This window comes from Paracoccidioides brasiliensis (genome assembly GCF_000150735.1).
Source record: "Paracoccidioides brasiliensis Pb18 unplaced genomic scaffold supercont2.13, whole genome shotgun sequence".
Lineage (NCBI taxonomy): Eukaryota > Fungi > Ascomycota > Eurotiomycetes > Onygenales > Ajellomycetaceae > Paracoccidioides > Paracoccidioides brasiliensis.
In genome coordinates, this window is record NW_011371370.1 from 216,100 (window position 1) to 227,848 (window position 11,749).

General features: G+C 48.8%; 5 protein-coding genes across 5 annotated transcripts; 3 read left to right on the forward strand and 2 right to left on the reverse strand.

Moving 5' to 3' along the window:
• Nucleotides 1-73: 73 nt before the first annotated feature.
• On the forward strand, nucleotides 74-1,072 carry PADG_07888 (eukaryotic translation initiation factor 5A; the record flags this gene model as incomplete). The annotated part of the gene is made up of 4 exons (XM_010764922.1): nucleotides 74-91; nucleotides 352-618; nucleotides 794-926; nucleotides 1,005-1,072. The coding sequence occupies 4 exons, from the start codon at nucleotides 74-76 to the stop codon at nucleotides 1,070-1,072; spliced, it is 486 nt and encodes a 161-aa protein (XP_010763224.1).
• Nucleotides 1,073-2,159: 1,087 nt separating this feature from the next.
• PADG_12372 (uncharacterized protein) lies at nucleotides 2,160-4,933 on the forward strand (the record flags this gene model as incomplete). The annotated part of the gene is made up of 8 exons (XM_010765087.1): nucleotides 2,160-2,267; nucleotides 2,356-2,446; nucleotides 2,614-2,723; nucleotides 2,807-3,144; nucleotides 3,254-3,359; nucleotides 3,503-3,641; nucleotides 3,758-4,201; nucleotides 4,335-4,933. 8 exons carry the CDS (start codon nucleotides 2,160-2,162, stop codon nucleotides 4,931-4,933), a joined length of 1,935 nt encoding a protein of 644 aa, XP_010763389.1.
• Nucleotides 4,934-5,297: 364 nt separating this feature from the next.
• Nucleotides 5,298-6,531, forward strand: PADG_07891 (ubiquitin-60S ribosomal protein L40; the record flags this gene model as incomplete). The annotated part of the gene is made up of 5 exons (XM_010764923.1): nucleotides 5,298-5,433; nucleotides 5,525-5,531; nucleotides 5,713-5,893; nucleotides 6,185-6,295; nucleotides 6,445-6,531. The coding sequence occupies 5 exons, from the start codon at nucleotides 5,298-5,300 to the stop codon at nucleotides 6,529-6,531; spliced, it is 522 nt and encodes a 173-aa protein (XP_010763225.1).
• Nucleotides 6,532-7,472: 941 nt separating this feature from the next.
• Nucleotides 7,473-8,808, reverse strand: PADG_07892 (uncharacterized protein; the record flags this gene model as incomplete). Its single annotated transcript, XM_010764924.1, has 4 exons — nucleotides 7,473-7,533; nucleotides 7,664-8,456; nucleotides 8,631-8,682; nucleotides 8,764-8,808. 4 exons carry the CDS (start codon nucleotides 8,806-8,808, stop codon nucleotides 7,473-7,475), a joined length of 951 nt encoding a protein of 316 aa, XP_010763226.1.
• A 401-nt stretch (nucleotides 8,809-9,209) lies between these two features.
• On the reverse strand, nucleotides 9,210-10,612 carry PADG_07893 (GTPase-activating protein GYP8; the record flags this gene model as incomplete). The annotated part of the gene is made up of 3 exons (XM_010765022.1): nucleotides 9,210-10,102; nucleotides 10,190-10,321; nucleotides 10,399-10,612. The coding sequence occupies 3 exons, from the start codon at nucleotides 10,610-10,612 to the stop codon at nucleotides 9,210-9,212; spliced, it is 1,239 nt and encodes a 412-aa protein (XP_010763324.1).
• Nucleotides 10,613-11,749: the final 1,137 nt, after the last annotated feature.

The window sequence follows — 11,749 nt, forward strand, 5'->3', positions numbered from 1 at the left end:
TCTTCGCTTGTCGGGCCTTCTCCTTTTGCCTCCAATCTCTCTCTCCCTCGAATCAATCCCATTAACCTCCACCATGGCCGATGATGCTCAGGTATGTCTCCCAAAACTCGCTCGCTGCTGCTGCTGCCGCCTTTTCTCGTCCCAGCAAAAAACTTCCCCCGCCATCTCTCCCCTAGAGAACCTGTCCATACTATATCCTCCTTTATCTCCCATTCCCACCCAACCCGTTAAGAACTCTGTCCCGTTAAGCATTAAAATACACATGCACTCCCATATATACAAAAATTAAGGAAATGTAAACTAACAACCGTTTCCCCTCCCCCCTCCATTTTCTCTCTCCCTACAAATCAGCATGAACACACCTTTGAGAGCGCCGACGCTGGCGCCTCAGCCACGTTCCCCATGCAGTGCTCTGCCCTGCGCAAGAACGGCTACGTCGTGATTAAAAACCGCCCCTGCAAGATTGTCGAGATGTCTACCTCCAAGACTGGCAAGCACGGCCACGCTAAAGTCCACCTGGTCGCCATCGACATCTTCACCTCGAAGAAACTGGAGGATCTCTGCCCTTCCACCCACAACATGGAGGTGCCGAATGTCTATCGCAAAGAATACCAATTGGTTCGTTTCTCCCTCCCATCGTTTTGTATATAAAAAAAAAAAAAAATATTTTTAATTTTTAAATTATTATTATTATTATTATTATTATTATTATTATTTTTTTAAATCTCCCGTTGTGTTTCGCTTTGCTCTTTTGGTGAGCAAAGAAACAGGTGTGCTGATACTACTCCACCAGCTTGATATCACCGATGACGGCTTCCTGTCTCTCATGTCCGATGATGGCTCCACCAAGGATGATGTCAAACTCCCAGAGGGCGAGGTGGGTGACAAGATCGAGAAGCTCTTCCGTGTCGAGGAGAAGGATACCAGTACGTTTTCACAATTCCCTCCCCATCTGTTCTTCCCTTTCTTGCCTTTTCTTTGGATATCTAACCCCGAGTGCGCAGACGTCGTCGTTTTGACTGCCATGGGTGAGGAGGTTGCTATGGATGCCAAGGAAGCCCCCCGCAGCTAGATTTAATGCATATCTAAGTGTTTTTTTTATTTTTATTTTTATTTTTTTATTTTTATCTATCTATTTGTGTGTGCGTGTTTTTCGTGTCTCAGTTGTGTCTGTCATGTTCGTGTGTGGTATGCTCTTGCTGTCAAAAATGAGCATGTGTTTTGACTCATTTTCAAGGGAGGAGAAAGGAAGATAAGGGAGAATAAAACAAGGAAATGCCATTGTTCTCTCATTCGTGATTTGACACAACTTGTGATGAATAAGATTGAGAGAAAAGAAAAACAGAAAAACAGAAAAAAAAAAAAACATGAAATTGAGGTTCATTTTTAGATTTTTTATTTTTTTATTTTTATTTTTTATTTTTATTTTTATTTTTTTTTGCATTTGAACTCTTAATTGTTTCTCTCTTTTTGTCGTTTGACGAGAACATCGTGTAAAAAGAATAATTTTCATGATATTTTACAAGCGTCGTAGGGACTCGAGACATGCGGATGGATTACTTTTTTAAAGTGTGAATGGGCACAAAAGACCCTGGATGATGCGCCGTCAGTAAATTGTCCCGCGTTGTAAATCATGCTGGAAAAGATGAAAAACTAAAAAAAAAAAAAACAAAAAAAACAAAAAAAAAAAACAAAAAAAAGGCCACAAAAGAAGTTTTCCTCCCCCTGTTTTTCAACTTTGCTCGACCTCAGCGTCTGCTCCGCCCCTCTCCTTTGCATCTCGCGATCCCCCCGGTGCAGACAGATTTTGGTGGTGGCAAGACAGATCACCCGCTAAACTCTGTAAATGAGCAAGCTATTATTTATTTACATCTTACCGCTCGCTACGGAAACCCTTATATACAATCCCATCATAGTTACGTAGCAGCTTCATCACTCCGCTCCATTTCCTCTTCCGGCCAAACCAGGTCTTAGAGCAAGAAGAGCAGAGGAGGGAGGGGGTGGCGGTAAAATAACACCCGGATACCAGAACCTATTCCCCCCCCCCCCCCCCCGCTCTCTTCTCTCCCGGACTTTTTATCCAATGGGATATAGCTAGAACCAGACAGCGGCGGATGGGACAGGGCGCGACGGGACGGGACGGGATCGGATTTTGGAAGATGGAGGAATACGTTACCCGCGGCGTGTGCGGGCAGGACGGATGTCTTGAGACGCGGTATATTTTGGAAAATGGGCTGTGGTTTTGTCGGGGGGGCCATCAGCAGGAGGTATGTATGTATGTATGTATGTATGTATGTGTTGCAGTGTTACAGAATTCATGTCCGCGGACGATGCTGATGCTGACGATATACGTAGGGCCGGCAAGAAATCGTCGACGACGATGATTTCGGTCAACAGGGCAAGGTCATTCGGCAGAAGAAGGTTCGGGAGGAGAGGGCGTCCAGGAGTGAGTGATACGCAGCATCTCCAGATCCAGATCTATATATCTCTGCCTCTATACTAGTGTCCCATTCCCGGCCCCCCCCCCCCTCCTCTCCATGTATCTAAACGAAAAAACAGTTGGCTGAGGAGTTAGTTGAGTAAACTGATACTAACACACCCATTGATACCCAGCCTACCATGGCGCCCAAGCCTTCCAGCTCTTCCTAGAAGCATACCAGCTCGTCCTCTGGAAACAATGCCACGCCCTGATACACGACAAGGGGATGCCGGCGGAACTTGAGGTGTGTATACACATTCCACGCCTCCCTCCCTCACACACAACTCCGCCCTCTACCCCTTTCTAACCAAAAAATATCATCCCCAGCCCCTCGTTAAGGATCTCTGGTCCCTCCGTCTGCCCCAGCTCTACAGCTGCAGCCGAGATCGGTATGGCTATGCATCAGCCTCCGACCATGGCCAGGATGGCGAGAGCGGTCAAACAGAGGTATTCAGTTCGCAGGCTGCAGGCACAGGCACAGGCACAGGCACGGGCACGGGCACAGGCACGGATGCAGACAGGGAGGGGGAGGAAGAGGTCGAAGAGGAGACGGCCTATCAGCGGCGCCGCATGCTGGAGTCGCCGAAGCTGATTGACTCGCTGGCGCTGTGCTACTTGGGCGTGCTGTTGTTGAGGGTGCCGCTGGGGCTTGGGAGGGTGGAGAGGTATGTGTTTGTCTTCTCTTGTCCTGTCCTGTTGTGTTGTGTTAGATTGCGTTAGATTGTGGAATTTAGCGGTGATAGATATGCTGAATGCTAACGTGGGTGGTGGCAGATGGATCCTGAACGACGAAATACCCCTGATCAGAGCGATCAGGTTTATACCGCAGGATATGAAGGATCGGTTGCCGGCGGCGTATCATTTTGCGCTGGATACGAAGGTGATTTTTCTACCAACTCTCCCTTGCCCGTTCAACCAAACCACCCAAGCCAGCCTCCCTCCTCCCCCCCCCCCCCCTCTCCTTTTGGTGCTATGCCCTATTCATTGAAAATAGACCGGTTTTACTCACAGCCAAATATACAGAACGTGCCAACGGGCTACCAACTCCACCGCGCCATCGCGGATCTAGGAGCCTTTTACCACAAAGAATTCGGCGTGGAGATCCCGCCGCTCAACGCACCGCTTATGCTGCTTACATACATCAAACAGCTCTCATTACCACGTAAGACACCCCTGCCCTTTCCCGGTCTATACATGTTATTAGAACCCCGCTGCCATCCCCAAGTTAAATGCTAAAACCCCCATCCAAAATTAAAAAAAAATTAAAAAAAACCACAGTCGAGCCTTTCCCCCCCGTCCTAAATCGGCTACAGCAACTAGCTGGCTACAGCTTCAGCTACTCATCCCCCATTTCATACAGCACAACCACATCTGCCAGAAGAAAATGTAAGCGGAAATTCCACCGCAACCACCTCCCGGAAGTCCAGCTCGTATCCCTCCTGATCATCGCTGTGAAGCTCTTCTACCCCTTTGATGACGGGGAGGGGAGTACCGATGGCCTAACGAATGTGAAGAGGTACCCGTTCTCGTGGCGTGATCCTGCAGCGCAGATTATGAATTGGGAGGCGTGGAGGGTGTTTCAGGGGGAGGAAAAGGGGAAGGGGAAGAGGAAGGAGAAGGAGAGGCAGATTGGAGTTCGAGCTGGGAATGTGTTTGGGATGAATGAGGAAGAGATTGATAAGTATTTGGATTGGTATGAAGGAATGTTCGCGGGGAGGGGAAGTGAGTTATTTCCCCCTCTCCTTTTGTTCGTTGCTCTCTTGAGGGAAGTGAGCTGTTGGGGGAAGTAAGGGGTTAGAGGAAGGGTGGTAGATGTGATAATCCATGCTAACTTTTTTTATTTTTCATAAACCAGCCTCGAATCCGTTTACGGACATGTTCCCAACAAGCCGAACGGGTCCTGACAACAACAGCAATGAAACAGCACCTGCGCAGACGCAGCAAGGACAGCAACAACAACAACAACAAGAAGAAGAAGAAGAAGACACCCTACTCACAACAGCACTCCACAACGTTCTCGGCGAGCTACGGATTCGTCGTGCAATCAGCGTGGGCCCTACAAACGATGCCGCCGAACAACAAAAAGCCCAAGCCAAGTCCTCCGCTGCCATTCCAGCCACAGTCCCCCGTCCAGGGAGCTTTTACAAACGCTACCGGACGGAAGAGCAGCTGAATGAGCGGGCTAGAGCTTTCTACGAGGCGGCTGCGAGGGTTATTGGGGTTTCGTTGCGGACGGTGGTTATTGGGGTGTATCATACGGAGAGGAGGATTAGGGCTAGATGGGTTGGTGGGAATGGCATGGAGGGGGTTAGCGAGGGGGAGGATGAAAATGAGAGTGGTGGAGGGGAGTGCGGTGGAAATGGGGAAAGTAATGGGGATGTGATGGAGAAGGTGGATGAGGATGAGGATGAGGATGAGGATGAGGATGAGGATATGGGGGAGACAGGTAGGTAACTGTATAATTAGCGGTGATGGATAACCATGATGTTTAGATACTGGGTTTACTGAATATGAGGATTGTAGTTCTTCTGCTCTGAATTCACGTAGCTGGGAGACCATCCCAGCGTAGGGTGTTCGTCTGTCTGTTAGCTAGCTAGAAGGAATAGTAGCTATTTCATGTTTCAATACAGAATCTATTCAGCATTCGAGGTATAGAATAACCCCAGAATAAGCACTATTTAACAACAAAATATGATCTGGTTCCCAGAAAGCACGTCCTTGCGTCAAGGGTTTATATAGAATGAAATGTTGAACGTCAAAAAGTCAAATATTGCTGGACATGTCCCAAAACGGAAATGGTAGGGCTTAGGGCACAACGATGCCAACGACCCACGCGCTAAGCGAATCATCAAAATTGCAGCGACCAAACGTCGAAGTGAAAACGAGAGGAAGAGAGAGAGAGAGACGTGTAGAGTCAGACCATCCAGCAACGACAGAGAAAGTATCAGCAACCAGTAAGTGCATATGCCTTTTTGTATACGAGACGTGCCGCTGAATATGGATATGTGAATGAAATGCTAACTCTTGGCTTTTAACCCGTAACAGTGCAAATGTAAGTAAGCCGTACCCTAAGCGCTCTCCATACATAACCCCCCCAAACTCCAACCACAACCCTCTGCGAAAAGCCCGGATATACAGGTGAAAGAAGGGCAAACGAGAAAGGAAATTGCAGTGGCAAGAAGCAAGGGAGAGCTGGGAGATAAAATATACTGATTTAAGTTCCGTACAAACAGCTTCGTCAAGACCCTCACGGGCAAGACCATCACCCTCGAGGTCGAGTCCAGCGATACCATCGACAATGTAAAGTCGAAAATACAGGACAAGGAGGGTATCCCACCCGATCAGCAGCGATTGATCTTCGCTGGCAAGCAGCTCGAGGACGGCCGAACGCTAAGTGATTATAATATCCAGAAGGTAGGGGGTTTTCCCTTTCTGTGTTTTTTTGGTATCAGGTTGATGGGAAACTATGGGCGGAGATGGGAGGAGGTTGTGTGACGAAATATTAAAAGAGGGAGGATCAAGGGGATTTCTGTTGTCCAAGGATGGAGATGGAAGATGCAGTTGGACTTTGATAGGATGATGAGGTTGCAGCCGGATAAGCGTCAACGAAAGCGGAGCGGGTGGATGAGAGTGGATGTATATTTTTATATATCTTTGGTTTCGGAAACGGTATCTAACTGACCCTTTTTTTTGCGGAAACTATAGGAATCCACCCTTCACCTCGTCCTCCGCCTCCGTGGTGGTATCATAGAACCCTCGCTCAGAGCCCTCGCCAGCAAATACAACTGCGACAAGATGATCTGCCGGAAATGCTATGTACGTATTCTTTTCTTTTCGTTATAATCTTTTCACCAGTCCTTCTCTTTCCACGACTTCGCGTGAAACTCCTTCGGCCTCCCCGAACACGTCATCTATCCACTGTGGAAGCCCCGGCCGCAAAATCATACTAACCCCAATATCTCCAGGCCCGCCTCCCCCCGCGTGCCACTAACTGCAGAAAGAAGAAATGTGGCCACACCAACCAACTCCGACCAAAGAAGAAGCTGAAGTAGATTTTTGGTTTTTCCTTATACTGCTTCTGTATCGGCTGGGCTGGTTTCTTGCATGGTTTTGTTTCTGTTTCGCTGAAGGGGGAATGGGAAGGACTGTTTGGAACTTGTTTTTATAATCTATTTGAAAGGACTCTTCAACGAACAAAACCAACCTACACACGCGCTACAGCACAGCACACCCACCTTGTTCTTTTGCCCATGGCGTTTGCGTTTTAAGATCAGATAATGAAATACGTGTCCTACCCCTACCCTGCGATTATCAGAGGATGTTGCGAATATTAGAACAAGTTCTGAATTACCTTTCTTTTACCTCTGTTCGTTTTTCATGTTTTGTCAGGAACCATGGCGTAGATGCAATCGAATCCGTGGATATAAGCCAGCCTGCACCAGATGAACAGGCGTTTTGTATTGTGGGCAGAGGTTCTGCTGATACTGGAAAACAGCGCTGCCAAACTGAAGATGGCAACTGGATAATAACTGACAGGAGGGAGGTATACTTTGTGGAATTCCGGAGAAGCAAATGAATTAACACACAGGGGTTGGGATGCCGTCGAAAGAACAACCGAAAGAACAACCAAATTCAGAAACATCCCAGCTTCGTTCTGAGGTTTTATCTATCTGGCAGCACCGTTCAGGCCAGATGGGGAAAAATCCAAGAATAAAACCGCGAAAACCGATATGGAGAGCTAAAAATACACGACCAGTCTCCTCCAACACACCCCCGCCTGTAGCAAAAAAGAACTAGGCCGTAGAGCAAAATCACAAACAAGAAAGGCAGAAAGTAACTGCTATTCGGGCAAAAGGGGGTAGTTTAAAACAATGTAAGAATACATATTTGAAGATCGATCGTCCCAGCCAACATATCATCAAATCGATATAGCCATCGTATTTAAAAATCCCATAAACCTTGGATCTGGTTTATCTCAATCATCTTTGCCCTTCTAGTCATCGTCCTTATCCTTCCCCTTGTCCTTTCCCTTTTCCGATACCGGGCTTCCGTGACTATAAGCAGCAAACGTTGTTAGACAACTTTCAAACCAGCATGCAGAGTAGCGGCCAGAAACTCTAGGGGAGGTGACAGGAAGGGGTATAGAGAGGAAGAGAACGAAAAAAAAAAAAAAAGTATACTCACGCAAAAAACAAAATCTTAATCGCAATCGCCAATCCAGCATGCAACAAAATAACGGCAATCAACAACATCTTACTCGTCTTCACATCCGTCGCGCTGAGCACGGGGTATAAATTCCGCAACATGAAGAACACAGTCCACCCAAACCCAATCCCCACAAGCACCCAATTCAACACCGTCAACGGACTCCAACTCACCAGCGCGACCGCAATCCACACCAAATTCGCATACCCATACAAAGCCCAGCACTCAATCAAATCAGCGCCCGTTCCCGCTTCCGCTCCCACGCCCACGCCCATCCCTGCTCCCGCCCCCGCCCCCGACCCGGAAACCCCACCGCCACTGCGCCTAAACCACTTCAAAGCGCCCCACAGTGCAATCGGAACGATGCCCGTGTATCCATAAATCAGCCCCGCGGCGCCAGACAGGAGACGAAAATCGTACTCGAAGTGTTCCCGCCCACTGCGGGCGAGGTACTGCGAGACCGTCCCCGTCAGAAAGAGGACAACGACGACTGTCGTGGCGATCCAGAAGGGCCCGTAGAGATCTGGGTTGCCGTCGAGGACGTCTAGGAAGTTTGTGCGCGGGTAGAGGGTTGCGGTGCAGCGGTGGAGGACATCGGAGGTGTCGACGTCGAAGAATTGGGAGTAGTATGTCAGGGTCCAGAAGCGGTGTTTGGACGGGGTGCCGCCTGGGGATGTGTCACGGCGGTGCGAGGAGGACCCACCGCCGCCTTGGGAGCTTAGGAAGGGAGTGCTGTCCGCGGGTTTGCCGGTGCGGGAGGTTTCTTCAAAGTCTGCAGGATGGGGTTAGAGGGGTGGGTTCATTTTGGGGAGGGGTGTTTTTTTTTTTCATTTTTTTTTTGTTGGAGGAGGTAGGTGGTTTTGGTTTGATTATGTACAGGAGATGCATGATGTGCGAGGGATTTTTGGGGGGCTTATTTGGTTATTTGGAGGGATGCGGTACGTACTGGATGGGTGGAATTCGAGGTCTTCTTGCAGGTCGGTATGGCCAAGGTCCCCCTGTGAGCAACGGCGTCTGTTAGTACGGGTTTGACATGTCAAGAATTAAGGGTACATATATTTTATATGTATATATCGTACCTCAGTGTCCACGTCGACCACGACATCATACCCGCGGTTGGCCATTGTTGCTGCTGGGCGATGTTGCGGGTTGTTTGGTGGATGAATGTTGGAGTTTTGAAGTCAACTCAGATACGGTAAACGACGCCATCCCTATTGCCACTCACCGGCCGTGGCTGTATTTGTTTAGAACAAAACAATTTTATCTCAGCAAAGGGATGCTGTAACTGTTGTATATGGGGTGAATACAGAATAGAATATCAGTAGTATTTGCTGTATAGGTGCAATAGCTAATATATATCTGTATATTCGCCAATGGACACCCAGTCCCAAGTAAACCCTTTGCTAATTCATACACACGTACAGTATATCTTATATCTTTTTTTAATAGAATGATGAATTCCAGTTAGCCATTCCATTGACCACAAAAGCGCCCGTTCGCCCAAGCCAAATACCTGCACCATCCCTTACCAGCGAGCCTGAAAAGCGCTCTTAAGCCACCCCAAACAACGCCTCCATACAGACATAGCGCTGTTGTCGTTCCTCATGATCCAGTACGAAAGAACACCAACAAACACAGCCAGCCCAATTGACCCAGCCAGCCGCCTATACTTCCACATAAAGCCAGCAGCCTTTTGCCTCAGCTCTTCCCGCCGCAGGTCCCGCTTCTGCAGCTCCAGCAGCTTCTTCGCTTCCTCCGGAGTGACCCGCAGAGAGCTGAGATCCCTTGACGTCTTGAGCACGCTGCTGCTCGGGATCTTCTTCCATGCGCGGAAGGGGAGTTTCTCCGGCGGATGGGTGGAGTAGAGCTGCATAGCGCTGGCGACAAGTGCTTCGAGGTCAATTGGGTGAGGCAATTTGGAGAGGGTGAAGTGGATCATTTCCGGCTCGTCGAGGGGGATTTCGAAAAGCTCTTTTTTCCGCGAGAGGATTATGGCGGCGAAGAGGTAGATGGAAACGACTGGCTCGTGGGAGAGGATGAAGTCGTAGAGTCTGGCTATGTCTGCGTACGCTTCGATGTCATGGGCGTAGAGCGTCAGGGTTGCTGCGAGTGCAAAGAAAGGTTTGGTGCCGGAGAGATGGCGGCAAAGATTGGGGTTGGAACAGTGGAGGATGGCCGGGATGAGCTGGAGGTGTTTTAGTGCTGGGGATAAAGTGGGCAGCATGTAGTCACGTATGCGCAAGAGAGAGATCCGCTCAAAGGCGTGACTGGCTTGCTCAGCTCCAAGGACTAGAAGCAGGACCTGCGCGATGTCATGGTAGCCTTGGAAGTAGCATAGCATGGGGTATTTCCTGAGGACCTTGGTTATCAGGTCCGATAGCTGTTGCTTTTTGTTGTCCAACTCCTTTTCGGTTTGGCCTGCAGATTAACGTCAACGGTTTTATTTCCTTTGCATTAACACTGTTCCTTTTGCATGGCAGGGTTGGATTCAAGCATTTTACGTACAGTTTGGGTAGTGTACAAAGGACCGATTCACGTCAAGCTTCACTTGCTCCTCGTCACAGTGCACGGGTAAACTTGTCCATTCGGACGCTGCGGGATGATCTGTACTGGGATCGTATCCCAATAGAACAGGCCCTGTAGTATTTGTCGCAGCATGTAAGCTTGCCATGCCAATATAGAAAATATAGTATCATTCAACGGACAAAACCTACAGGCAGCTTGGCGGAGATCATCATGCAGCAAGCCTCCCTCTGATGTGGACAGGGAGACTAATGCTTGGACATCTCGGGCCTTGCAAGCACGTAGGATCTCATCCCGTTTCGGTTTATGGGCGTCAGGGACGCTTTGGCCATCTGAAGAACGGCGGTTCAGCCCCGATGATGCTCTGGCTCTCTTGGTGGATGGGAGGCTGTTGTTGCTATCCATGGCATTTGCGGAATTGTGGTAACCAGACCCCCATCCAAACGGACTACAGGAGGAGGAGGGGGGGGGAAAGAAATTGTTCTGCAGATCTCTTCAACCGAGGGTTTTGTTGCACTGCGTTGCAGCCCGATCCCCAATGCAAAGACTTTTGGAAAGATGATAATCGTTTAAACCACAAGTTATAACAAAAGGAAAAAGAAAAAGAAAAGAAAAAAGAAAGAACGCCTAGCAAGGGGGGAAGTGAATATCAAAATTGATCAAAGTTAAAGGTAGAACAGGCCAATACTTTTCAACATATCTAGACTGGGGGATACGAGATAACAAAAGAAGAAAAGAAAACAAAAAGAAAAAAAGACCAAAGCCGTTATTGGCAGGCAAAGAAAGTTGATCTCATTCACCAAAGTTACTATTTTGAACCCGGGACAACGAGGTCAACTGGGACGAACGATGATGTGTTCCTCGCGGTGGATAGCTTGCTGAGCATTAGGATACGTGGACATGCGTGATGGTTCTGGGAATGGAGGGTTAGGCAGGCGGCTTGGAATCTCAAACAAACGACGGCCGGTTACGAAAGTGGTCAGCCAGGTGAAACAGAAGGGAGATTGAGATCTGGGCATACCGAGGGATTCTAGATGGAAACCCCACTCCGTAGAGGATATACGGAATATATCAAAATGAATCAAAGACGGATGCAACTCAGGGGGCGGATACTCGATGGGGCGTGGAAACTGTGGCTGTAGCAAGACGGTAACAAAGACGCAACAAACACGAAGCAACCTCGCAGCGACAATCACCTAGAGCATGAAATACTGCTGACATGCAGACGGGATGGGATCCCTGGAACGATAGATGACTGGGGCCGACTTGATAGATAATCTACGCTGGCGTCTTGATGATTGATTTCCCGCAGCAGTCGCCAGGCAACTAGCAGCAGGGTTGGGCCGTTGTTGGTTCCGCGATGATGAGTCGTAAGGCCCCGAATGATTGGGGAAAGCCCAGCACCGATTGGGCATGACTAACAGGACGGGCGGTATGGCCCCGCACTGGGTGGGTTGGGGACACGCCCCACCTGGATGAGTTTCCATATTCGAGGGCGAAACATCCACAACATCAACGCATCCCACACATTCCACAGCACGA